The sequence below is a fragment of the Oreochromis aureus genome, linkage group 5, assembly GCF_013358895.1.
Source record: "Oreochromis aureus strain Israel breed Guangdong linkage group 5, ZZ_aureus, whole genome shotgun sequence".
NCBI classification, from domain to species: domain Eukaryota; kingdom Metazoa; phylum Chordata; class Actinopteri; order Cichliformes; family Cichlidae; genus Oreochromis; species Oreochromis aureus.
In genome coordinates this window covers 11,053,035-11,080,722 of record NC_052946.1, presented here as the reverse complement: position 1 = coordinate 11,080,722, position 27,688 = coordinate 11,053,035, and the positions used below count along the sequence as shown (strand labels likewise).

The 27,688-nt window shown below is 40.9% G+C and overlaps 2 protein-coding genes across 2 annotated transcripts in view; both read left to right on the top strand.

Annotated features, from left to right (window-relative positions):
• Window positions 1–8,941, top strand: part of dnah1 (dynein, axonemal, heavy chain 1) — a 31,721-nt gene extending 22,780 nt beyond the window's left edge. Inside the window, exons 58-78 of the mRNA XM_039612518.1 lie at window positions 109–240; window positions 392–517; window positions 714–833; window positions 1,453–1,602; window positions 1,701–1,861; window positions 2,049–2,274; window positions 2,427–2,622; window positions 2,761–2,912; window positions 2,998–3,194; window positions 3,309–3,453; window positions 3,576–3,734; window positions 4,263–4,394; window positions 4,530–4,700; window positions 4,847–5,026; window positions 5,277–5,453; window positions 6,074–6,244; window positions 6,427–6,557; window positions 7,150–7,294; window positions 7,597–7,803; window positions 7,983–8,217; window positions 8,597–8,941. Of these exons, the coding sequence (XP_039468452.1) occupies window positions 109–240; window positions 392–517; window positions 714–833; window positions 1,453–1,602; window positions 1,701–1,861; window positions 2,049–2,274; window positions 2,427–2,622; window positions 2,761–2,912; window positions 2,998–3,194; window positions 3,309–3,453; window positions 3,576–3,734; window positions 4,263–4,394; window positions 4,530–4,700; window positions 4,847–5,026; window positions 5,277–5,453; window positions 6,074–6,244; window positions 6,427–6,557; window positions 7,150–7,294; window positions 7,597–7,803; window positions 7,983–8,217; window positions 8,597–8,718 (3,435 nt within the window). The 3' untranslated portion in view covers window positions 8,719–8,941. The remainder of the gene's footprint in view (window positions 1–108; window positions 241–391; window positions 518–713; window positions 834–1,452; window positions 1,603–1,700; window positions 1,862–2,048; window positions 2,275–2,426; window positions 2,623–2,760; window positions 2,913–2,997; window positions 3,195–3,308; window positions 3,454–3,575; window positions 3,735–4,262; window positions 4,395–4,529; window positions 4,701–4,846; window positions 5,027–5,276; window positions 5,454–6,073; window positions 6,245–6,426; window positions 6,558–7,149; window positions 7,295–7,596; window positions 7,804–7,982; window positions 8,218–8,596) is intronic.
• Window positions 8,942–9,615: 674 nt separating this feature from the next.
• On the top strand, window positions 9,616–25,172 carry mapkapk3 (MAPK activated protein kinase 3). Its single transcript, XM_039612517.1, has 10 exons — window positions 9,616–9,918; window positions 15,343–15,482; window positions 18,235–18,299; window positions 18,459–18,538; window positions 18,647–18,773; window positions 18,930–19,005; window positions 19,148–19,272; window positions 22,701–22,786; window positions 22,881–22,961; window positions 24,622–25,172. Exons 1-10 carry the CDS (start codon window positions 9,616–9,618, stop codon window positions 24,775–24,777), a joined length of 1,239 nt encoding a protein of 412 aa, XP_039468451.1. The 3' UTR covers window positions 24,778–25,172.
• Window positions 25,173–27,688: the final 2,516 nt, after the last annotated feature.

The following is a 27,688-nucleotide window of genomic DNA, read 5'->3' as shown; positions in this document are numbered from 1 at the left end:
TTGGAACATATACATAAAAAATGAAAAAATAAAAAACAGAAAGCAGAAAGATTTACGGTACCAGTTACTATGTGTCCTTAAATGTTAGTCTTTTTTTATATTTTCCAGCTTATTGGTGGATTGGCAGATGAAAAAGTGCGTTGGAAGGAGACAGTACAACATTTGGATTACATGATCAGTAACGTAGCCGGTGACATGCTTCTGTCTGCAGGATATATTGCATACTTGGGACCCTTCACTGTAAGTTTATCATAATAAAATGTTGCACTGTATCTGTCTATATTCCTCATTTTACCATGTCTCCATCTGGTCCTCTCCCACAATACAATATATATGCAGTTATCACTGAAGCATAATTTGTGTGTTGATTATTTTTGTTTTTTCCTTTTAGGGAGAGTACCGAGCAGCCATGGCTAAAGAATTGCTGAAAGGTTTCAAAGAGCTGGGTGTTCCACACACTGATGAACCCAACCTGGTCAGCACTCTGGGAGATCCAGTGAACATCCGCTCCTGGCAGGTTGGAGGCAATTTATTTGTTGTCCTTCGGGGTGAAAAGCAGATCACGACAGATTACTGTAAAATGAGACTGTCTTTGCTATCAAATTCTGTCTTTGATTTTGTATAGGAGTGTCTTATTTTGTTTTTTCACTCTTTCTGGGTTAATTTGACTTTTTATTGTGTTAATGTTATTTTTTATTTCTATGTGCCTATAGATAGCAGGTTTGCCCAAGGACAACCTTTCTGTGGAGAATGGTGTGATTTCTCAGTACTCTCTGCGCTGGGCCCTCTTCATTGATCCTCAGGGACAAGCAAACACATGGATCAAAAACATGGTGAAGTCATGTCACTGTGCTGATTATGTCAAAACTTGAGATAAGAAAAAGAACAGTATTTGGATATACACTGCTCAAAAAAGATAAAGGAACACTTTAACATACATTTAACTATACAGATATTTACTTGGGATTGTGTTAGGAATTACAGGATGCCACACTGTTTGATGGAAATGAAAATGATTGACCTACAGAAGGCTGAAAAGATGAGAAGGGGAAGATGTCAGTGGCCTCTACCTGTAAAATTGTTGCTGTTTTTGCCTCATTGCCCCTCCAGTGTACCTGTTGTTAGTGTCATTAACACCAAAGCAGCTGAAACTAATTAATGACCCCAACTGCTACTTAACTGACCACATCAATATCCCATAAGTTTAACTATCTTGATGCTATACTCTGATTAACAAGTGTTGCTTTAATTTTTTTTTGAATGTGATATGCAATTATATGATCAAGTGTTGGTATCATAAAGTTTCTAGTGCACATAATTAATATGTTAACAACAACATCACAGGTACCTGCAGTGATGTGTAACAAACTCTGGACATATTATTAACACACACATGCTTAAATAGAGTTTTGATTTACTGCTTACCCATAAATGTTTCCTATGGTCACCCAGGAAAGGGACAGTGGGTTGGAGGTTGTGAAACTCAGTGACCGGGACTTCCTGCGCAGGCTTGAGAATGCAATCCGCTTTGGTAAACCCTGCCTCTTAGAGAATGTGGGGGAAGAACTAGATCCTGCTCTAGAACCTGTCCTGTTACAACAGGTGATTACTTGCACACCTGCTGCAAACAAATGGTTCTTCTTATTTCAGTGTTATTCACATTTCTAACACACCACTATGTTTATCTCACACCTATTAAGACTTTTAAGCAGCAAGGCCATACTTTAATGAAACTGGGCGATTCACTCATCGACTACCACGAGTCTTTCAAGATGTACCTCACAACCAAGCTGCCCAACCCACACTACTCTCCAGAGTTTTCTGCCAAAGTCACACTCATTAACTTCACCCTGTCACCCAGGTAACACACATTTTAATTTTAGTATCTGCTGTTACTATAATTTATTTAGTCCATCACTGAAAAGATTGGCAGGATGTTAAAATGTAATTGCTTGGACATTGTCCTGACTCCTGCAAACCTGTTTCTGTTAGTGATACTTACTCATACCATCTGAATTTGTGGGACTGTGCATTCTATTTATATTCAGCGGTCTACAAGACCAGTTGTTGGGGATGGTGGTTGCTAAAGAGCAGCAAGACTTGGAGGTTGCAAAGAACCAGCTAATCACCAGCAATGCCAAGATGAAGCAGGAGCTGAAAGAAATTGAGGATGAGATACTGTTCCGACTCAGCTCCACAGAGGGCAACCCTGTGGACAATGAGGAGCTCATCCGTGTGTTGGAGGCTTCGAAGATCAAAGCTGGAGAGATCAAGGTCAGGCAGTGGAAAAGTTTTGTGTCTAATATCATATATCGGGGAAGTGTTTAAATGATCTTCTTCACACCCTTGTTCATAAAATGTTGGTGATGCATCATTAAACTTTTATGCCACATTTGCTCTGTTTTCGATGTCTGGGTTTCTGGCAGGCTAAAGTGAAGGCAGCAGAAAAGACGGAGCAGGACATTGATGCCGCCCGTCTGGAGTATGTCCCTGTGGCTGTGCGTGCACAGATCCTCTTCTTCTGCGTGTCAGATCTGTCCAATGTTGACCTAATGTACCAATACTCTCTGGAGTGGTTCCTGGGAATCTTTTTGTCTGGTATTGCCAACTCTAGAAGTGCAGGTAGTCAGCAAGATTATGCACTGAACTATATGTGTGAAGATAACAAAATGACAAGAACTGCTTTATGATGTACATATATGAAAACCAGATGTGAACAATGTTATGGTAGCACCTTTTTTCTTGACATGTTTCACACAGACACAGTGGAGGAGAGAATCTGGAACATCAATGAATATTTCACCTTCAGCCTGTATGGTAATATATGTCGCAGCTTGTTTGAGAAACACAAACTGATGTTTGCCTTTCTTCTGTGCGCTCGCATCATGATGAACGACAACAAGATTGACATGGTGAGTAACGGCGTGAAGGGGATCTGTCGTCTTCTTTAAGCAGCCTAAATACACATGTTGAAGTTGCGTTGTCTCCTTTTGACAGGTCGAGTGGCGCTACCTGTTGTCTGGAGGAATGCCTGTCCAACAGCTGGCCAACCCAGCAGTAAGCTGGCTGTCAGAGCGTGCATGGCAGGACATTTTAGGCCTCAGCACACTGGAAAGTTTTTCCAACCTGGCACAAAGCTTCCCTGAACATCTGGAGGGCTTCAAGAAAATTTTTGACAGTAGCCAGCCTCACAGGCATGTAAAGCCAAAAACCGTGCTAACACATTCACACTTTGCACCTTCATTTGTACCTTGCAGAAGCTGTGAGTGTCTAACAAGCTGTGCTTGTGTCTGTATATTTGCCTAAAGGGAGCCCCTCCCAGGAGCGTGGGACGTCATGCTGGACTCTTTCCAGAAGCTGTTGGTCCTGCGTTGTCTGAGGGCTGACTGCCTCATTCAAGGCCTGCAGGACTTTGTCACTGCTGAGTTAGGACAGCGCTTCATAGAGCCTCAGGTAAAGTACTTCTCCCTTCTTAAAATGCATAGTAAATCCTAATTGTGTGCAGTAACATGACACTATGACACAGTATGTGATGACATCATTTATGGCTTATTTCTCTTTCCATCTTTCTGCAGACATCAGACCTGTCTGTCGTCTTCACAGAGTCATCTTCCTCCACTCCCCTGATCTTTGTTCTGTCCCCTGGCACCGACCCTGCTGCTGACCTCTACAAATTTGCTGATGTCATGCAGTTCTCCAAGAAAATGAGCGCCATCTCTCTTGGCCAAGGCCAGGTCAGTTTTAGAAGGGAGCCTGGGAATTCTCACTCTCTCTCACACACGCACTCTCTGACTCACAGGGACCTGCTGTAAATCACATTTTCACTGAACCAGGCCACTGTCGTTTGTCTTGGTGAGAATGAGAATGAGAACACCTCTGTGCTAATTGTTTTCACTATTTATGACCATTCCAGGACAATGTACTCCAGGGGCCATAAATGAGCTTAAAAAGCTTGAATGATAAATGCAGACTCAGTGTCCAAAAACCTTAAACCGTGCTGGCAACATTCTTCTAGCAGCACACTTTAGCCGTTCAATAGACATTAGCATCACATTACTTGCAATTACGTGAGTTAGAATCTTGGCTCATGTCGGGCTTTTTGTATCCCCCCTTCTCAATTTCTGTCTGCATTCAACTGAGTGTCCAAAACCTTTCGGCTGTAGGGAGATGCACTGAGGCCCACAGTCAAAATATTATTTATTAGACCAGCTTCTCCAATAATAATTAAACCTATCAGAAATGCTGTCATTTGTGTGATTCAGGGCCCCTGGGCTGAGAGTATGATGCACGATGCCATGGAAAGAGGTCACTGGGTTTTTTTCCAGAACTGTCATCTGGCACCCAGCTGGATGCCTACCCTGGAGAGACTTATTGAAAACATCAACCCACTAAAGGTGACAACAAGAGGACACAAATATAAACCAGAAGCAAAACAGATCCTCAGTGTGTATATGTTAGACTAGCCAAGGACACAGAGCTTTTTCATCCTTTATATTCCAAGGGAAAAATCTGTCTCTTTTCCGGTACAGGTGCACGAGAACTTCCGCCTGTGGCTTACAAGTCTTCCCAGCAATAAGTTCCCGGTGTCTGTTCTGCAGAATGGTTCCAAGATGACCATTGAACCTCCAAGGGGCATCAAGGCCAACCTACAGAAAACCTACATGAGGCTCACTAATGATTTTCTCTCCTCTTCCACCAAGGTCTGTCTCAAGTACTTCTCAGTGTCTCTGATTGGTTTCCCATATTTAGCTCCTGCGGCTTTGGTTTGAGAACATATAGTAAAGTCTTCTAAAACCAGTGTGTAGATTTGCTATGGATGGTTCCTCTCCTCTTCTTTCTTGTCTAGAAAGCAGACTTTAAGTCTTTGCTGCTGTCTCTCTGCCTGTTTCATGGAATTGCTTTGGAGAGACGAAAGTTTGGCCCTTTGGGCTTCAACATTCCCTATGAGTTCACTGATGGCGACCTGAACATCTGTATCAGCCAGCTCAAAATGTTCCTGGATGAGTACCAGGACATCCCATACAAGGTGGAGGCAACACTTCTGTCTCTGTTTCATTACCTATTTGAGGATGACGTTTCAAATTGCTCCTACTTATACATACTGCTATTGCCGAATGTTTCTTACAGATAGTTGATGTATAAGCTATAAGCAGAAACACAGGCCATCTAGGAAAGATGCCTGAGCTTTGGTTTTGGGTAGAGAATATGTGTGTGCATCTGCCTGTGCCGAGCATGTTCATTTGTCTGTCTCCCATTGCTGTCCTCCACCTGTCCAGGTTCTAAAATATACTGCAGGGGAGATTAATTATGGTGGCCGTGTGACAGATGACTGGGACAGACGATGTCTGCTCAGTGTGCTGGAGGACTTCTATTGTCCTGCTGTTCTCAGTAGTGATCATGTCTACTCTGCATCTGGAGTCTACCGGCAAATAGACACAAAACTGGATATCAAGGTTAGATAAACTCAGAACTCTCTGTTTACTATACATAATTTTGAGTTTGTAACAGGCTATTGATTGTGAGATAAGCAAAGTATAAAAGGCACCTTAAAGTGTGTGCCTTATCAAACTTAAATAGGGGCATATGTTTTTTTAAAAAGCAGAAAAAAGTCATGCTATATGCATTTTTTGAAGTAAGGCTGAGTTGCCAAGCCTGGGGGGAAACATCAGTCATGTAAAACACCATGAGTCACACAGCCATCAAATACAAATCAGTCATAGAGAACAAAAGTTTCCACAGCTCAGAGAAGTTAAACTATCACAGGAGTTACTGTGCTGCAATGCCACAGTGTGTTTCCCTTTGTGTCAGTTTGTTCTTTAACAAGTTCACAATAGAAACTGTTTTCTCTCTTCTTGCTGCCATTCACAAACAAGGAAATATAACAAGAGAGGCTGTGAGTATTTGCCTGCAGTAACACAGATTGCAGAAAAGCCTGAAAGGTTGTGATTTAAGCTTAGACTAGAAATGCAGTCCAATCAAGACATTTTGTTAAGAATGCTGTAAAATGTTAACTCTGATCATGTCGAACACTGACTGCTTGACTGACTCGCTGTCATGGCAATTGTGACCCTAGGGTTATTTGGCATACATTCGTGGTTTGCCCATCAATGACACACCTGAGATCTTTGGTCTCCATGACAACGCTAACATCAGCTTTGCTCAGAATGAGGCCTTTGCCTTGTTAGAAGCTGTGGTTCGTCTCCAGCCCCGAGCTACATCTGCTGGGGGCAAAACTCTTGAGGAGGTACCGATACAGATTCATTTGTCTTTAGATGTCTTTATTATTACTAATAGCATCATGTTATTGATTGCTTAATAATTCAATTTAGCACTAATTGTTATTGATTGCTTTGTAATTAAATAGAGTTTGAGAGGTGCGGGCATGTGATGTGGTGTCTGTGATCTGTGTTTCGTTCTGTGCTACAGATAGTGGAGGAGATAGTGGCAGGCATCGTTGAAAAGATCCCTCCTCCTTTCGACGTTGAAGAAGTGATGGAAAAATACCCGGTGCTTTACGAGGAGTCCATGAACACTGTGCTCATCCAGGAGGTCATCAGGTAACATTAGGCTGTACTATTAAACAATTAATTACATGGTTAAAAAAAATGTCATTCCACTCTGCTCTTCATTATAAGAGCAGAGTGGAATGACAAAAAGGGTTTTAAAAGAAACACCACTCAACTAGATATCAATAACTATGTAATCATACTTGTGTATGAGCTGAGCTGGCGTCAGAAATTTGTCCAGAGTGAGTCTGGAGGCTGAAGGTCCCAGAATCCGACTTAGCATCTCCCGAGTCATTCGTATCGATCAACAAACTTTATTTTTTTTAATATAGAGTAGAAATATTTTGTCTATTAGCTGAAGGTTTTATGTTATCATGAAGAATTCTGAGGAGGAATGAAACATACAGGGTCATTTCATCATCCCTCTGCAAGGTGAATGCTTATCTGTTTTTGTGGAGCTATGCACGAAAAGAAATTTTTGCACATTAATCAACCTGATCTGGGAGTGTCTCATTACCTCACACATATCAGTAGATTTCTGGTAAGTCATGCCCTGAAAATTGCGTTTTACTCAAACTGTGGGCATATGGTTATTAGTACTTTAGTAACTTGTAATTATATTGGGTTTTTTTTTATCTTTCAGATATAACAAGCTGCTGGAGGTCATCTGTCTGAGTCTCAGAGATATTGTGAAGGCTTTAAAAGGTTCAGTGGTGATGTCATCAGCGCTCGAGCTTATGGCCCGCAGCTTATTCAACAATGTGGTGCCTGATATGTGGAAAGCCAAGGCAAGGCACACACAGCTGTTACTTTACATGTGACTCACTTTGTAGCAGGGGCTGCACATGTGAATGTATTCTCTTCTTTTCTCTCTGTTGTTATCCTTTTTTTTCTTCTTCAAATTTTTGTATCACTAGATTGTGCACAGTTGTGACTTGAATATTTGAAATGCCATTTCACGGGGCAGAAAATCAAATAAACTTTTGGTGACATTTCTGTTCTCCTCCTAAAATGTAATAATGTGCTTTCTGAGAATGCACAGAGCATACGACCAATACAACAGTTTGCCTCCGCTGTTCTCGTTCTTCAGGCCTACCCGTCTCTGAAGCCTCTAGCCTCCTGGGTGTCAGACCTGCTTCAGAGGATCAATTTCCTACAGAGATGGATCTCTAACGGCATTCCACCTGCGTTCTGGATTAGCGGCTTCTTTTTCCCACAGGCTTTTCTCACCGGAACCCTCCAGAATTATGCCCGTCGCTCCGGCACCTCAATTGACACGATTGGATTTGACTTTGAGGTCAGACTGTAGGCTGCCTCACTAGCAGCAACGTTTTAAAGAACAGCCTTACAGATTTAGAACATTGCTTCATATCTGTATGCATATAAAATGCTACATTCATAATGACTTTGACCCCAACCCTAACCCAGGTTTTCACTGGTCTTGACCTACTTTTTTTGTGATGACTTATCTTTCAGGTATTAGTGAAGTCAGTGTCAGAGATTACAGAAATACCAGACACAGGCTGCTACATCTACGGTCTATTCCTGGAGGGGGCTCGCTGGGATAACAAGGCAGGTCAGCTCACAGAGTCCAGGCCCAAGGAGCTCTACACGCAAATGGCCGTCATCAGGCTGATCCCCAAACCCAACCGAAAACCTCCAGCCTCAGGGATCTTTGTATGCCCGATCTACAAGACTCTCACAAGAGCTGGTCAGTATGTAGAGGAGTGAGTGAGAGGACTTATCTAGATATAGATTAGTTAGGGTTTTTTGAAAATTTTTCTGGGGGGAGTACATGTTTGTGAAACTCTGGCTCAGGTTATGATCTGTAGTCAGTAGGTGTGCCGTCATATGTTTGTGCGTATCTCTGTTTGCTGGTTTTATTACTCACCCAAAATAGACTCCAGTGAGGGTCCAATTTCATGAAGCATCTGAAAGTGCAGCTCAGTATTTTCCACTCACAGCGCAATGCCAACGTCTTGGCACCTTAGGCTGCTTACAAATATTTCCCTCAGTGTAGCGATGAAAAAGCAGAAATGGTTTAGAACACTTTTGTCTTTGTCACTGAACTGCTCTGTGTGCTTCTGCAGGGACTCTGTCCACCACCGGCCACTCTACCAACTATGTGATATCGGTGGAGCTGCCAACACGTCACACTCAGAGGCACTGGATCAAACGGGGTGTTGCACTCATCTGTGCACTGGACTACTGAGCAAATGCACATTTTTACACGCACTTGCAAAACCACATGCAAAAAAAACCCCAAAACAAACAAAAAAAAAAACCCCACCCGGCCATGACGATGATCAAATACAACCGAGGTTTCTATGTGCACCCTTTGGCACGAGAAATTAGTTATATTAGTTATATTAGTTATTGTTATTAGTTATTGGTTATCTTTTTTAATCTGTTTAATAAACTGTTCACAACCATTATCACCTGTGGTTATTTACCTTCACTAAAATCACTTGGTAACTGGATCCTTTTTTTGTGTTTATTTTCTGCACAGCCAAATATACAACCGTTATTACCACTGACTTGTTTCACCTCCCCGCAGCGCTCATTTGTTACTTGAATATCCGTCCTGCTCCTTTAAGGCGGCCGCGTGGGTCAGTTGAGAAATATGACTTGACTGAAGGAGGGTGGCGCTTAAACTACTGTGACAGTGACTGGCCATGTGAATGCAGCTGAAGGAGTCGAGATCAGCGAGAAACCGAGATCAACAGATAATCGTCACCACTACCTTTTTTTTTTTTTTTTTTTTTACCCCCCAAACACGTCTGACTGGAAGTTTCTTAAATGGTTCATTTGCGCTCAAATTCCTTTTTAGATTTTCTCTCAAGGGCCACGCCGGATCGGTAAAGTTCAGAGAGCTACATTTAAAGAATATAATTATAGTGTAGTTTCCCCAAATGGACTCTGACTTATAAGCCTGTGTGAAGATAGAGTGGAGTCACTGTGGTAGAGTCCGCACGGGACAGGCGGATGCGTTAGAGGTCTCAGCTTTACGCATTTACCGGAGGAGGGCTGGACTCATCGCGTTAATCCGGAGAGTTGCTCACAGTTTGTCCCTCTGTGCACCGCTGTTGACAGCAAGCCGGTGTAAAACATGCTGCAAAATGGAAACGGAAAGCAAAAAGCTCCGCAACTGCCAAATGCTGGTGAGACAGAGTCAGACTCCACGGATGGCAACCCGAAACTGCAGCAAGAGCAGCCGGCAGTTCTCCCAGCCGCCGACGAGAAGGACGCCGAGTCCACACACTTCCCCATGCCCACTTACCCTAAACTGGAGATAAAGCGAAACGCGGTGACGGACGATTATAAAGTCTCCAATCAGGTTCTGGGCTTGGGGATCAACGGCAAAGTCCTCGAGTGCTTTAACAAGAAAACTGGAGAGAAGTGCGCGCTAAAGGTACTGAAGTCTCATGAGTATATCATAAATTGTCCCCGACCCTCCTGTTTACACTCTCACTGTATAACTGCAGACTTTGTAGCTTTTAAACGATAGCTCTAGATCATCCCAGCTGAAAGAACACCTGTTTCTGACACAAGCTTATCTCTCACTTTGTTTGGATGTAATAACATAGATGTCCACTATCCAGGCTGGTCAATCCATTTGGAAAAACAGGCGTCAGTCCATTATGTTGGATTATGGTGGTGTGTCTAGGTATTTATTTATATCACTTGTTGCTCCTCTAAATTTGGTCATAATCTAATACAAGTATGGTTTAAATACCAAACTGTGTGGAAACACGGGTCTATAAGCTATCCTAAAGTGTTTGTTTGCACTGTGGGTTTAAAATATAAGAGTGGAAACTTGTGTAGACAAGAATCAAGAACTATGACGTTTATGGAAGTAGGATTTTCTTTTTCCAGGAACATGAGAGGTTAAAGGTTACTAACAAAACCAGTGTTTGACATAGACAGATAGATGAATAGACTGCTGGTTTTGCATGTATATATACGTACTGATCATATTGGGTTTGACATGCACTGTACATGCTTCTCCCCGAGCTCACATTCACATATCTGGTGGTGTTTCCTGGAAGGTCAGCCTTTTGCAATCAGTTCCAAGTTAATGGGTGTGTGGTCACCTAGCCATAAAATATCACGTGCTACACTACTTCAAAGAGACACGGACTGTGATAGTGATGGTGACACTTTATTCTGGGAGCGGTGGAAACCTTCACACTCATCTGCACACATGCACAGGTCGTCAGGTTTTCACCTGTCACCACTGCTCCACAGACCCGGAGAGATTTACTGGCTTACAGTAATCCATCTGAATCTGAGCTGCCAGCCGGGCAGCGGTGTCAAAAGGAGAGCATACCCAAACTTTGGGATAGAAACTAAAGCTAAAGATTAAAAAAAGAGATAAACTGCAGCAGGAAATTGAACATTACAAAAAAAAAAAGATAGAATGCCAAAATCAGAAAGGGGATACTTTTCTTGATAGCATCATGGGTGGGGCCAGTAAAGAAAACAATTCTGCTTAGAAATATGTGCAGAAAGAATTATTTAAAAAGAAAAAGACTTCCGATGCTGAAAAAATCTTCAGGCAAAATGCTAATCTGAATCCAGCAAGCTTTTTCTTTTGTCAGAAGTAATAACAGAATTGAAACACACAAAGAAAGTTTTTTCTGTCTTTTAATGTTCTGCCAAAAGACTTGTGTGTGTGTGTGTGTGTGTGTGTGTGTGTGTGTGTGTGTGTGTGTGTGTGTGTGTGTGTGTGTGTGTGTCTCACTGCAACCACACTGTTCCGTAGGGGAAAGCCTGCAATAGATCACTGTGACCCAAGTAGAGAGGGAACACATCACATTAAGCCTCTGACCATCTTCTTCGCTCTGAAGATCTGTTAAAAGGTGTTAAGAGATGGCAGAAGAAACACCTCTGATGGCTCAGTCTGTCTTCTCTATTGTAGCTGCTGCAGTTTTTCTTTTGCCCTGTGCTTGTTTATACAGCCATTTGTGTAAATTTGATTAATTTTGTTATGTCAAGTTAAATAGTGAGTAAAAGTAAACAGAGGCTAGTCTGATGTAGAGTCAGATGAAAAGCGTTGACCGGCCCATTGGATTTTTAAATTAAGTGTTGCTCTGAGCGCTGAATGTAATAGATGGCTATGGCTTTAATCTACTTTGCAGCAGTGCTTGAACAAAGCCATCCTTTCAGTGTAATGCAGTTAAAGTTATCTTGATTCTTTTAACTTGGATTTTTCTTACTTAACAGTAGGGGATGGGAGAGAGAGCCCTGTGCTGTTTGGATGCAGTCGTGACCTCCGCCATTAACTGCTAAGACAGAAGCACAAATCTGGCCAGTGATTGTTCCATTTAAGAGAACATTGGGCCTTTTCGAGTGAAGTTAAATGGCCTTCAGGTCTGTTTTACTCATAGTCAAAATCTTATCAGTGGCTTTGGGTTCTGTGGCTATCACTATGGCACACTTGTGGCACATATGAGTGTGTTTCAGGGTGTAAATTGAACAAACCATAAAGGAAATGCCCACTGGTTTGGTTAAAGGCAGCTCCAAAAAAGACCTTTGTTTTGAAAGTTTCTGTAAGATGTCCTAGGTTACGGTGAAGCTCCCTCCAACAAGTTAATCAGTTAATCATTGCTTCACTTCCACATTGTGGGTATTTTTATACTTGAGCAGTAGAAGTCTTCTAAGAGGTGGCTGTGGCTCAGGAGGGAGCACAGGTCATCTGCACCCTTGGGCAAGATACTGAACCCCAAGTTGCCCCTGATGTGTTCATCAGAGTGTGAATGTCAGACACAAAGCAAAGTGTGTGAATGAGCGAGGCTCAAGTAGAAAAGCACTATAGAAGAACCAGACCATTTACCATTTTGAGTGAGTTTTTTAGGCTTTTTAAATCATTATAAAGGAAAAAAAATGTGATTCTAGGATTGGCATCATCAGTCTGTGTATCACTTTGGTCCAAAAGCAAAAGAAACAACCCAACAAATCTTTGATGTTCTTTGAATACGAACATGTTAGCATTGCTGACATTAGTATTTAGCCCTTACACAGCCTCCTGCTTTCTAGACCACTTTCCTTTAGCCTTTATGAGCAGATCTTTATTGGCAGATGTTGTAAAGATAAACCACATTTTTATGAAGATATAAAGACCAGCACTTTGAAATTCACTAATATTTAATAGAGTGTAAACATGTTCGAGCGATTAAAGCGTGTTTGTGTGTGTGTGTGTGTGTGTGTGGGTGTTAGCCAAGGTTCGCGTGGGAGGCAGCGTACGGTTAAACTCAGTGGGCGTTATCAGCTAAAGGTGTGTGTCTCAGTGTTTCTTAAGCTTCTCCTGACACAGATCTGATTCGTCTGAGTGTCGAGTCATCGTTGACTGGTTCACGTGCCCTTTCAAATAAGAACAAAATCCCCCTGAAGATTAACTGTCTCATTCTCTTAGTCCTTCCTCTGCAACCCTTTTAATGTTTTACTACAGCGCTACAGGCCCCTTTTTATTAGAGCCGATTCTGGTCCGCTGCAGGAAATTAAGGAAACCAGCTCATAAACTATCTGCTCTTGATTGGAGTCATAAAGCTATAAATTACATAGCAAAAGCAAAACCTGCCCACTGCTCCGCTTAAAGTCAAGGCAAGTGGGCGAGGGTGAGCAAAATAGGACACATGTAGTAGCAGATCAGACACCGGAAACCCTCAACTTCTTCTTTTAACACACTGCCGTCCTCTGAACCCTTTGCTTCCTCTTTGACATTAGCAAGCAAAAAAAAGATAGAGGAAAAAAAGGCACTACACAGATGAGCTGTTTCTTTCCGGCATTTTGGAGTTTCCAAGAAATTTCATGTTTACCCACCAGCTGAATCCAATTTGCTTGGGTAGAGCCTTGCGAAAGTCACCTGTAACACACCACAGATTTATGTATGTATATCTGTCATACGTCAGTGAGTCAAACTCTGTGTGTGTTGTGTATTCCAGGCCCAGTCTGTAAGCAGAACGGCCTTGTGAACAGCAGGGGATAGCTCCATCACTGTCACATCCAAAAATACCCCTTGACTGTGTGCTATGTCAAAGTCTGCCACCTGCTTTGTACGTCTGTGTGTGTGTATGTGTGTTTATGTGTGTGTGTCTGCTGTATTGCAAACTGTGTGAGTACCTGCCTATTACAGTATTCCAGTATTTATAGGCATCCGTTCTTATACTGACGTTAGAGCTTAAACTACCAATCCACTTACAGTCGTTTTGAAAAGAAAGTACCCTCTTTCCATTCTTTGGTTTTACATAACAACAAAAAAATCATCTGAGCCTCACCAGTTGTTAAAAATATTTAAATGCCACCTCAAAGGAGGAACAGCATGCAACATGAGATTACAAGTCATTACTTATTAAACAATAACTAAGCTAAAATACGGAAGTTGTGTAAGAGACTAAGTACACCTCATGATTCAGTAGCTTGTAGAATCACCGTTAGTTGCAGTAACCTTAAGTAATGGTTTTCTGTATGAGTCTCTGTCTCTTACATCTTTGTGAATGAATTTTGGCCCACTTTCTTTACAATGTTATGGGTATTTGTTTATGCACAGCTCTCTTAGGGTCATGCCACAGCCTTTGCGTCAGGTTGAGGTCTGGACTTTGACTGGGTCATAGCAACACTTTGATTCTTTTCTTTTTCAGTCATTCTGTCGTGGATTTGCTGCTGTGCTTGGGGTCTATACAGTATCATTGACCCAGTTTAGCCCAAGCTGTAGTTGTCGCACAGACGCCCTCACCTTTGAATTTAAAGTACTTTGGTATACAGAGGAGTTCGTGGTTGACTCAATGAGCGCAAGGTACCCAGGTCCTGTGGCTGGAAAGAAAACCCAAATCATCACCCCCTCCACCACGGTGCTCGACAGTTGGTGTGGGGTGTTTGTGCCGATGTGCTGCGTTTGGTTTTCACCAAACGTAACACTGTGAAATATGGTCCAACATCTCCACATTGGTTTGTTTATATGAAACTTTGCAAAGCTAAGCTGTGCTGCAAATGTTCTTTTGAGATCGAAGAGGCTTTTTTTCCCGGTCACCTCTCGGAACAAGCCATATTTGTTCAGTCTTTTTCTATTTGTGCTGTCACGAACTTTAACAGTTAACATACCAACTGAGGCCTGTGGAGTCTGAGATATAACTGCATTGTCTGACCTTGGGGTCAATTTGATGTCTTGAATGTTTTCCAGTTGTGAGTAATCAGACTAAACCAAGATTGATGAGCAACAAGATCACTCATGATGTCTTGACCTGAATGTTGCAGACCAGAGAACTGCCAAGAAACATCTGCTTTTATAGAATTGAATGCATCTGCCTAGCAACACCTGGCTCCTACTTACCCTCTTAACTCCTTTGTAAGCAGTAGGGATGTACTGCTGACTGACTTTTTGTTAAAAAAAAAATAACAACACAGTTTAATATATCATGTAATTTTTTCATACAAGAACATATTTGCCAAATTTTTAGACCTACCTATGTCTTGACATTTAAAACCTAAGACGATGTAGATTATTTTTTACCATGAATGCATTTAGTATTGATTCATCTACTTATCAGCTTGAATCATGTATATCACATTATGCAGAAAAAAACCTGCTTTCTTAGACTAAGATAAATAAATCCCAGGAAATATTTGGATTTTTTTGGCTGTAAACACAGTTTATAATTAACAGCAATGTTTTAAGCTTTATTTATTGTTTTCTTCCAGCTGTATGAAAATGTTTTTATAAAAAGATGCTGCTGCTTTGTTACACTACACCAAAACTATCCATGTTAAAGTTGAATGACTCCTTATAAACGATTATATAACGTGACATGATCTGTCCTTCTCTCTGCGTCTCTCCCAGATTCTCTATGATAGTCCCAAAGCAAGGCGAGAGGTGGAGCTCCACTGGCGAGTGTCAGGAGGGCCGTACATCGTTCGCATCCTGAGCCTGTATGAGAACATGTATCACGGGAAGAAGTGCTTGCTCATCATCATGGAGTGGTAGGATCTCACCTGTCAGTTAGCACTTCCTTGAATCAAACATTTTCTCGGTACTTTCCTTTTTAAAGCTTTTCTTAAAAAAAAACCTGTGTCTTGAAACTTAGAGCAAGTCTGCTCTCTTTTTGTTGAAAGCATGACGTTAAAGAAGTTTTCATTCTGTAGGATGTAATGATGAATCACTATTTTAATGTGAAAAAGAGCTCGGAGTGGGTATAGATTCCCATAAGTCACAGCTCTGAGTAGTACAAGAAATGGTGTAAGATGCCGCCCTTTGAATAAATGACAACATAACAAAGTGACAGATTAAAAATAACAAGCTAAAGCTGCCCTGCATCATTTTTACAGGCTTCCACTTTTGCTTTTTCTCTCTCTTTTTTTTAACCTTGCTTCATGACAAACAAAGAAAATGAGCTCAGCAGTGATTAAGGTCTTACAACATGCCCACATTTTTTCCCAACAAGATACTATCAACGCTGTTGTGACACGGTAACCGCACAGATAACAGTAACTCAAGCTCAAAGTGTTAGTTGGGCTAAATATAAACAGAATTAAGAGGCCATCCGGTATATGGTCTCCTTCTGTCAAATAATAACGCTAGTTCTTTACTGAGGTTAGGTTAGGTTAGGATAGAGCCGGGCACACGCTTACGTCATCTGTGGATTTTATTTGAAATCAGAGATTACGTCATCTTTCAGCACAGCCGGTGAAGCCATTCCCTCGAACGTTATGCAGACGTCACGGCAGCCATGTTGACGCGAAGTAACACAGGTGTTACCGGTGTCATTAACCAGGGAGTCTGATTTATTTACGAGCCTTAATTATGTGATTAGTAACACCTGTGTTTTCCAGCTACGTCATGTCACATGGCCACAGGGTGAAAAGGGTCTATTTTCTTTTTATATGTGTAACACATGTTTAGTTACATAATAAGCTCTGCCCCACTGAGCCATAGTAACCTTTAACTTTATACAAGTTAAAGGTCAGTTATAAGAGCTGCTACTCTGAAGCTGACATAGAGACAGAATTCCATGGGTTTCATGTGTCATGACAAACTGTTTGTAATGAATTTAACGCCATTGCTAAACAGTCTGTCTGTTTGTGTGTGTGTGTGTGTGTGTGTGTGTGTGTGGTTCAGGTATTACTCATGTTGTGGGGAAGTGTTTTCCTTATAAGGACAAAAACACTTGTCTACATATGGTAACTGTCCAAGTCAATGTATGTTGTAAGGTAGGAGAAGGTTAAAGGTTTGGAAAGTAGCTAGGGTTAAGGTGAATATGAGTGAAGGACGCATAACTCTGTGTGTGCGTGCGTATGTGTGTGTGTGTGTGGGTGTGCTTTGACACATGTTTGAACTCTGGACTTTTTATTTCTCTAAGGGAGAAAATGTGAATAATTCAGAGGAAAACAAAGGAACTCCATAGGCAACAAAGCAGAAAAGAAATGACACCTTTGCTCAGTATGTGGGAATTTTAAACAGTGATTGTCATCACCGCATCGACTGACATGGCAGGTGTTTGTTATATGTGCGTAGTGACCTTGGCAGTACACACACAGCGAGAGAATGTCTGCTGCTTCCTGTATGAAGGAAGTTGCACGGCCGCTGTGGGTAGCTTAGCACTCGGTCGCTCCCGTTCCTCCTTCAGCTCTCAGTTCATTTGTGGTCCACAAGAAGCGTGCTAGAGTAAGTGTGCTTGCTTAATGCAATTATGGAGAAATTTTTCCAAAGAACCAAAGGTGGAGTTTCAGGTATCAGTGATTCTCTATGACACACAATGAAAGTGGAGAGTAGGAAGCACAATCATCTGGTTCAAGATGTTTTTGGTAGTGAGAGTCTCTGAACGTTACTCAGATATAAAATGAAACCAAATGTTTATGTTATTGTAAAAAACGTGTTATTGTGTTATTAAGTCATTAATGACACTACAGAAGTGACAAATAGTGTTTATATCACTGCAAGATGAATTAATAATGGCACACTCATTCAGTATAAACACATTCTTTAGTAAGAATTTGGTGCTTTTCCCTTCTTCCTGTTTTTAAACTGTCTCGGTTTCACTTTCACTCAGTATTTTTATTATTTCACTTACCGTTTCGTCACAGAAGAAACTCCAAAAGATTTAGCGGTGTGAGTAAATAGTTCATAATTAAGTAAAAGAATCCCCACTTTAAAAAATAATAATAGTAGTTTAAAATAATCCTGGTGCTTTTGCTTTGGGGAAGACCAAAATTTCTTTTGGTCTTCCTTTCCTTTACTGATTGAAAAAAATGCTCCCAAATTGTGGTGTAAAGGCAAGCGGATCTTTAATGATCCCTAATGTGTAATTTACAGACAACCTTTACATGGACAGGGTCCTGTAGCAGAGCTCTAGTCTCCTGTCGTCTGATCAGGGTCACACATCTGTTCCACACACTTATTTTAAAACCAGACATGATCACGCTTTAGACCCTTAACTTTGGAACAGCCTCCCTTATCAGGTTGGCTGATGGTTGGCTCTGTGGTTTGTTTGAATCTTTTGTCTGTTATCTGCGGCTTTTTGTCCTCCTAATCTGTGTGTACAGCAGTGTGTGTATGCAGGATTGAATGAAAGGCTGTGTGCTTGACTCTGTACAAATATGTACACTTATTTTTAAAGCCTTTTTATCCAAACTGTGAAGCACTTTGTAAAAGTGTTACACGTGTACTAACAGAAATGTGGGTACTATTCTATAATACACTGATCCCTGTTCTCTCCCCGCTTGTCTATGTGTCCAGTATGGAGGGAGGAGAGCTGTTCAGCAGAATCCAGGCCAGAGGAGACCAGGCGTTCACTGAAAAAGGTGAGGACTGATGGAGGGCAGACTCCACGTGATGGATACACAGCAACGTTGATGTGTTAACTAGTTAAAGCGAGCTCTCTTTCATTTGTGCCTCCTGTTGTTTTAACACTGGAATTGCTTCTGGTTTGAGACAGTCTGCTTACCTGTTTTTCCTCCCAGAGGCATCAGAGATTATGAGGGACATCGGCACGGCCATCGATTTTCTCCACAACATCGATATCGCGCACAGAGACATCAAGGTATGCGGAGATGAAGTTCAGTGCCCAAATCATGAAGCGTGTGATCATGTCTGGGTAGTTTGGTGAAAGCTTGATTCACTTGTTTTCCTCTGCTGCTTCCACCTCCAGCCAGAGAACCTGCTGTACACAAGCAAAGAGAGAAATGCAATCCTCAAACTGACAGACTTTGGCTTTGCAAAGGAGACCACGCTGCACAATCCTTTGCAGACTCCTTGTTATACTCCGTACTATGTGGGTAAGATGCCTTACTTTGTCCTGAGATGGGTTTGGGCCATATTAACAAATGAGCCAGATGTTTTAAAAGGACAGTAATAAGCTCCCGAGTCACTTTTTGCCTGTGCCCTAATCTCCACTGTTATATTGTTTGTACGTGTGTATTCTTGTTGATAAGCTCCCGAGGTTCTGGGTCCAGAGAAGTACGACAAGTCATGTGACATGTGGTCTCTGGGCGTCATCATGTACATCCTGTGAGTACTGTATTTGTGTGGAGGGCAGTGCTGATGTCACCACAGATGTTATTCTGTATTTGAATATTGTTACAAGAAGCGCTACTTAATTGTATTACGTTTTTAAATGGTTGTCATTATTGGGGCCTGTTTGTCTCTGCAGATTGTGCGGCTTCCCTCCGTTTTACTCGAATACAGGCCAAGCCATTTCTCCTGGGATGAAGAGGAGGATCAGGATGGGCCAGTATGAATTTCCTAAACCAGAGTGGTCGGAGGTGTCACAGGAAGGTGAGGAACTCAAACTAAAACACTGTCAGACAGCAAAATAGCTTGCAGCCATATAGGCAACGAGCACACATAGTTACCGTTAGGTCTATTGGTTTTTGGACAAGGACACAGTTTTTGTAGGGTTGCCTCTTTACACCAGCACAGTGGATTTTAAATCAAACAGATGATTTAAGTGCAGACTTACAGCTTTGACAAGGGGTTTGATAAAAATTATATAATATATAAAATTTTGTATTAACTGTTTAGAAAATTAAAGCCATTTTTCTGCTTAGTCTGCCATTTTCAGAGGTTCAACTGGACAAAGTAGCATAATTTTAAATATAAGGATTTTTTTTAATACTTGGATCAAAAACCTCTGCAGTCAGATACTTTTTGAAGTCTAGAAACCACAGACCAAATGTTGTGCTTCCTATCTTAAGATGTTCTGCCAGGCCTTTACTGCAGCCTCCTTCTGTTGCTGCATGTTGAGGTTGAGATCAGCTGACTGACTTGACCATTGAAAAATATCAGATCTGAAACGGAGGGTTGTTTATAAAAAACAAAACTAAAATGTTCTAAAATTACTGTAAATTCCTTAGATGTGTCAAATTAAAGCCACTGTGCTGTTTAAGAGTTGCAAAATTCATAAACATGTCTCATTCTTCAAAAATGTACAAACTTTGTACAACTTTTAATTTTGTATGGCAGCAAAAAAAGTCTGTAGCTTTCCTCTGTGTAATCCATATGAAAAGAAACACCTGTAGTCTAAAAATCTGAGCTTTTATGTGAGAATTACAAAAAAAACATTTTTAATATATTTGTCTTTTTATTTAAAACATTTGCAAGTTTTACAAATGTTTACAATCATGTGTGACACAGCAGTGTTTAATTGCATTCATGCGTGTTTGGCCTGCTTGTCTGCTTGCGGTCTCTCTTGTCAGAAACAGGAAACCTTAAACAGTAGGGGCTGCACTCAGGCCAATTCTGCAGATTTACTAAATGTCAATGTATGTCAAGTTAAGATATTATCATACAGAAAAATTTCCGAGAATCATATCCAGCAAGATATAATCTTGCCCCAGTTTACATCTCGCTGTTGCCGGCTCTTTAAACTTTACATACAGTGTGGTTAAAAAGTATTTGGTCCCTTCTTGGTTTCTTAGTTTTGTGTATATTTGTGTATATGTGTATATTTTCACAATTAAATGTTTCAGATCATAAAAAATGCAATATTAGAGAAAGACAGCCCACGTAAATAAAAATGCAGTTTTTAAATGATGATTATTTTTATTAAGGGAAAAAATACTATCCAAACCAAACTGGCTGTGTGTGAAAAAATTATTCCCTCATGACGCAAATCATGAGGGAATCATGAATTAACAGTGAATGATAGATGATGAACCACATTTCTTTAGAAAGCTGAGTTTAATTTCAGCCATCACACCCAGGCCTGATTGCTGCCAGACTTGTTGAATCAAGAAGTCACTTAAAGAGAAACTGCCTGACAAAGTGAAAAAAGCTAAAAGACCTCAAAGAGCAACACATCATGCCATGACCTAATTTAAAAAGTCACTGACAACTATCAGTCTTAGAAAGGTTAGAAAGTCATTTTTAAGGCTTTGGGACTCCAGTGAACCACGATGAGAGCCATTATCCACAAATTTAGAAAACTTGGAACAGTGATGAACCTTCCCAGGATTGGCTGGCCTACCTGAAAGTTCTCCAAGAGTACATCAACAACTCATCGAGGAGGTCCCAAAAGAACCCAGAACAACATCTAAAGAACTGCAGGCCTCACGTGTCTCAGTTAAGGTCAGAGTTCACGAGGCATCCATGGGGAATGTCCAAGAAGAAAACCACTGCTGACTAAAAAACCACAAGGGCTCATCTCACATTTGCCAAAAACCATCTTGATTATCCCCAAGGCTTTGACTCTCTGGACTGACGAGACAAAAGGTGATCTGGGCGACTTGCTGTAACTGATGGAACGGTGAATTCTGCTGTCTACCACAAAATCCTGAACTGTGGCCATCAGTTCATGCCCTGAAGCTCAAGTGCACAGCAGGACAGTGATCTGAAACACACCAGCAGGTCCACCTGTGAATGGCTCAAAAAAGCAAAATGAAGGTTTTGAAGTGGCCTAGTCAAAGAGGACTGGAATGTGATTGGGATACTTTGACCTTAAACAGGCGGTTCGTAGTCGAAAACCCTCCAATGTGACTGATTTAAAATAATTCTCCAAAGATGAGTGGGCCAAAATTCCTACACAAACACTTGATTGCAATTCTTCCTGCCAAGGGTGACACAACCAGTTATTAGGTTTAGTGGGGGGATTTCTTTTTCAGATATAGCCAGGGAGCTTTGGGATTATTTTTTCTTGATAAATCATCATTTAGAAACTGCATTGTGCATTTATTCAGGTTATCTTGTTCTAATGTTCAATATTCTATCCATTGTCACTGTCTCATTAAATTGCATCCAGTTTTAAATATGTGGCTCTGTTTGCTCTAGTGACTCCTTCTTCTTCTTGGTATTATATTTAAACTCTACTCTGACCTTTGATTTAACCTTCCTAGTTGCAGGAAATTTGTAATGATGCAAATTAAAGTTACAAGGGTTTTTTTTTAGCATAATATCCCTGAGTAATATTTTCCCTTTCCTTCACAGTGTGCTGTTGAAAGTACTTTGACTCACAGAAAATGCACCAGTGAAATATATTGTTAATTCAATAAGTTTGGTTGTGGAAACATCAACAACTGAGGGAAAAACCAAACCAAAAAAACTTTTCCAATTTTTTTTTCATATCAAGTCTTATTTATATACAGTACTGTGCAAAAGTCTCGAGCCACATGTGATTTCTTTATATTCTGCTTCCATGGAGCTAATTTCAGACAGTGGTGCTGGGTATATTTTCAAAATTGGTGTCAGAAAAGTCAGATTTTGATCCAAAATATTTTGAAATACCACCTGGAAAGCATCTGGCTGGCAACAGCTTCTCTGTAAAGCATGACAGGGATCCCAAATGCACTGATAATAGATAATAGAAAGACACTTAAAACACTATCAGTTTGTTCTCCCCAGAGCCTGAACCTCGAGACTAATTGAAGAAATTACAAGAAAGCGTGCCTAAAAGTTCAGGCTTTGTTAAAGAATAAAGGTGGCCATGCAAAATATTCATTTTGATGGTTGTTAAAACTGTAAAAACTCTGTTTAAAAACTCTGTTTTTGCCTTATATCCTTTATTTCCATGTACGTTTGCCCATGTTTCAGCAAATCACAGCATATATTTTCAACTTATCTACCAATATATAAAACAATGAGACAAGCAGCTGTTTTAATAGTGATATTTGAATTCAACACATCAAAGTCCACTATAAATAGGACACTTTATCTCCAAGGTAAACATCACGTGAAAAGTTGTAAACTTTGCATTGCCTTGTGTCTCCCAGCAAAAGATTTGATCCACCAACTACTGAAGACAGACCCTAACGAGAGAATGACCATCACCCAGTTTATGAACCACCCCTGGATCAATGTAAGCACCCGTACACGCCTCATCTACTGTTTCCTGCTCGTCTGTGCATCTGTTTGCTTACGTCCTCATCTGTGTTTGTGTTTTGACTCTGCAGCAGTCCATGATGGTTCCTTCCACTCCCCTGCACACCACACGGGTCCTGACAGAAGACAGAGAGATGTGGGAGGACGTGAAGGTCAGTAGCACGACAACATCGACCCCCTCTGGTCACATTTTGACATTGCAGCTTGTTAATGATAGGCTGCTGAAACGTTCAGTTTGCGGTAGGGTTTCAGTAAATGGTGCAGTGGTTTATAGACCAGTATGGGGGCAAACTCCAAAAATATTGAACTGGTAACTTTCCAGAATCCACGATAATGTCCCAGTCTACTCTGGTTTCTCTTGAAACCTCGAGCCTCCATGTCCGATCTGAAATGCATCTAAAGGCATACATATGATGTAATCAAAGCCGCTTACAATCACATCATTAAAAAGCTCAGAACCACAGAGGACATATACAACAATTTCAGCTGTTGGAGTAAAACCCTAACAACCTCTAAACAGATTTTCATGAGTGAAAAAACAGCAAAGTGGCCCTTTAATGATTCTAATGATTGAAATGTGAGGAAAACTGCCATCCTCATGTCTTTAAATCCTGATTATCTCCTGACAACCAGCAGGGAGAAGAAGTGTTCAGTCTGTACAACTGTATGAGTTACAGTTTAATATTTAACCCAAACACACCTAAGCTTAGCTTACCTTTTGCCATTCCTGCATTTTTGTCCTGATTTAAACTACTAAAAAAAAGAAAAGGAAAAAAGAAAACACCACTTCCTCATATCAAGTACATTCAACAATGCAGAAATGTACAAAATGTCTCATTTAGGCAATCACATATTTTCAGTTCCTGTAAATAACATGTGGAATGGCACATTCCTTCACAACAGCTGAATGAACAGGTTTGTCATGATAAGGTGTGAAAAGACCATTCAGCAAAATGATACGCTCACAATAGGCCGCTGTTCATTTCTGCAGTGGGTACTGGATACAGCGTTGCATAAATGGCCACTTCTCAAAAAGCAAAGAGTCAGGAGGGTACAGTCTTTATACTGACGTTTGTTCACAGTAAATGAAAAAGGTTTAGTTTTCTCTGAGGTCTGTTCTGACTCATTTTGACTTCAGTCCTTTTTTAAAATCATAAAAATATTTCCAGCCTGTTTCCTTTTTTCTTTCTACCTTTGCTTAATTTTTTCCTGCTGCACAGATCTTGAACAGCAGCGAACTGCGTGGAAGCTTTTACAGCAAAGATTTTGACATTATAGGAAACACCCTCCTTTGTTTCCTTTCTAAGTGTTGATGGTGTGAAAAATGACTAATGAGAGGATAGATGTCAGCTCTAATTATTTTAGGTGGTGTAAAGCCTGGGAACAGCTAACCTGACACCATCCTATAGTAATAAATTCCACTTATCGGCACTTTTAAAGCTTCCCTGGTTAACATATAACATGTCATCTCTTTTTTATTATTCAGACCTATACTGATGTGTAAACAAAAAAAAAGTTGCAGGCTCTTTGGGTTTTATGTCCTCACAGTTTCTTGACCAACACCTGCAACTGTTCCCTGCTGAGAAACAGTCCTCACTAAAACCTCAGCTTCTCCTTTTTATACTTTTTGTTTGGAAAATAAAAAGAAGACATATTGCGTTAATTCATTAGCTTTAGCGTGCTTGCTTGTTTTCTCCATTTTATGTCTTGACGTTATGCTAAGCTAACTGGCTGCTCTTTGGAAACATACATGTGCCACCGCCATCCGTAAGCCCCACCTAAATCCTCCAACATCTGCCTTCTCTCTCGCAGGAAGAGATGACCAGCGCTTTAGCGACCATGCGTGTGGACTATGACCAGGTGAAGATCAAAGATCTCGACACCTCCAGCAACCCTCTGCTTAACAAGAGGCGCAAGAAGGCCGCTGCGGGGGGCAAGAGTGGGTCCACGGTATGCCAGAGTCAGTGAGGCAAGGATGAGCTTTGGTGGAAGGTTCAAGAGGTGCTTTAGACTTCTGAGAGACTCAACTTCAAGCAAGTGCGCTCTAAAATAAGAGACATTAGGAACGCCAGAGTTAAAGCTGGATATTTCGGGGACGTGGAGACGTGATATCACTTGTCTGTTGTCACCGCAGGCCTCTCTGTTTTTAAATATCTTGTGTAATAATGTCTTTTCTTTTTTGGGAGGGGGCTGGGCTGTTTGTAAGAGTACCTGTGTGTAGAGATGCGGTATTTGTAGTGGTATATGTTGTGTATTTGAATGCTGGATTTACCTGTTTAAGGTGTAACTATGCAGTTGTGTGCAGATCACACTCAAAGAAACCAACTGTGGACAGACTGTGAAACTAAAAGGCTCATTATTTACCTTTGTCTTAATATCGTCCTTCTTTTGCACTGCAAAAACTCAAAATCTTACCAAGAGTATTTGTCTTATTTCTAGTCAAAATTATCTCATTACACTTAAAATAAGACAGAATCAGCTAAAGGGCAACATTTCAGTAAGCTAAAGGAACTTGTTTCAAGACAGTAAATCTTAAAACTAGAAAAAAAACTAGACAATTTTCACTTGTTTCATTGGCAGATTTTTTTACTTAATACAAGATATTTTAGCTTGAAATAAGTGAAAAAATCTGCCAATGGAACAAGTGAAAATTGAGACAACTACTCTTGGTAAGATTTTGAGTTTTTGCAGTGTGCTGCCTTCCTTTTAGGATTCAAAATCCTAAAATGTTAATAAAATGTAGCCTCCACAATCGCTTCAACCTGAGAAACTTTCTTTTTGTACAGAATCACTGCTGCAGATCAGTCTGGTGTCCTGTTAACAGAGCAGCACTCAGACTGTCAGCTTCCGGTAGCTGCAGTGGGCTAACGGCTGATTGTGTTGCATTGGCAAGTTGTGTCAGTTTTCCTGAGAAATTTCTTATGTGTCACTGTGGTGATAAGATGCTTCCAGTAAATTGTGGCTACAGTTTCTCTTTAAAATACAACCTTAGCAGGGAGAAAGGAAACCTCTTATGTTGGGTGAATCCTCTTCACAGAGATGCTAAGATTTTCCACGTGGTGCTTCTAAACACACTCCTAAACTTAAAATAGGAGTTTTCGTGTGACAGACACGTCTCCTGTGGATGTGGCAACATGTTTTCTTTCTTTTTAGTATCGTGTATTTCAGGCTTTGTCAGGCTGCTATTAATAGGAGCAGTGAAGTAGTTCTGTGGGACGCAGCCATCTGACATGTCATTCAACTGCAAAAGGTCAACATTTTCATGTTTATGATTGCAACCTTTAGCCCACTTTGATCATGTGATGCTGAGAGTGTTAAGGGGACGCTGATCATAAAAAGCTACTTGGCTTTTCTGCCTTTGGGATGTTGCCATACTGTCAGCGGGACTGCACAGCTCTTCTTCGGGCCTCTGTGAACATAAGAAGTTTAGAGGTTCTGAGAATAAAACAATAAAGTCTCAGCTTTCCCCAAGTGGAATATTACAGCATATTGCAAAGGATGTTTTTTTTCCTTGTGATGAATTAAGGGAGGGAATGTTTTTGTGCTAATCACTCCATAACACAGAGACAAGTCTAGTCATGATGTACCACTATGTCTCAATTACTAACATGATGTTGACATAACAGTGTCTTGAACACTTCCTTTTTTTGCGTAATTCCACAAAAGCAGAGGGTTGCAAACACCAAAAAGGTGACGGTAAAAATAATAAAAGCATGCTTGCTAAGTTTGGAGTCTGTTTCCCCAGTGGGGGATCACAAATTACGTCTTTGAGTCATTTGGTTGCTGTTATCAAACACAGTTTTTTAAAATGTGGTTATCCTAGTGTACTGTGAGAGGTTTGGGGTGCGAGGCTAACAGCAGGAGCATAGGGTGAGTGGGGTGAGTGGTTTGATCTCTTTAGCCTTTAGGGAGGAATGTGCTGAAGGTCGGTGGAGAGTTACATGACTTTCCACTGTTTCTTCTCCACCCCGTCATGAATAGTCTGTGTTGTACGTGAAGCCTCCCGAGTCCTGGTCGTTTCCATTTCCACGTGTTTTTCTGCCCATGCCTCGTCATTTCCCCGGTGTCGTCCTATCTTATCTTTTCTGTGTTTTTGTATGTGAGGCTGTCTTTATTCTTTATTCACAGATCTGCATTTGCAGGCTCCTGCTCGACAATTAGTCTCACCATCATTATTATAGTTAAGGGTATCATCATTGCCACCAAAATAGCCTCAAGTCCTCACAGGCAGGTCACATGATGCTTATGTTATCTCCAGAGGGTCACAGTGCTTGGTAGCTCAGTGCATGTGTGCTTCATTTCATAGCATTGTATGGAAGATCGGAGAATTCTTTACTGCAGCTATAACTGATACTTAGATGCGCCTTCACTTCTTTTTCTTTTTTTTCACAATTGTTGTCTTAGAACTTTAAATAAATTAAGTTGGGTTTTGTCACAGAAAAATATGAAAAGGAAGCACAAAAATAAATGTTAGCACCATTGGAACCACCGAGAATCTCTCCAAGATCTCAGGTCTCCATTTGGTGTGATTCATCTTGCACTGATCATATTTTGTAGTCTTTTTTTCCATTCTTTCCGTCACCGGTGCAATAACTCTCCGAAAACCATTTTATACCAGGAGTCTTCCTTTGTGTATTGTCCAATTAAACGCAGCAGGACTGTAAACAACAGGCCCCACCAGTATTGGCTGAGTTACGTCATGGCAAGGAGGAGCAGTCTTCCTGAGCTACAGAGAACAGGTTCTGCAAGTATGACAGCTCCTGGAAAGCTTTTAAACTTTTTAAAAAAAAAATGATTTGGCTTTTTTCAGCAGTAAATACGTGACATGGTTCATTTTTTTTAGTATTATTTGAGCAGAATATTCTATGACTAAGTAGGA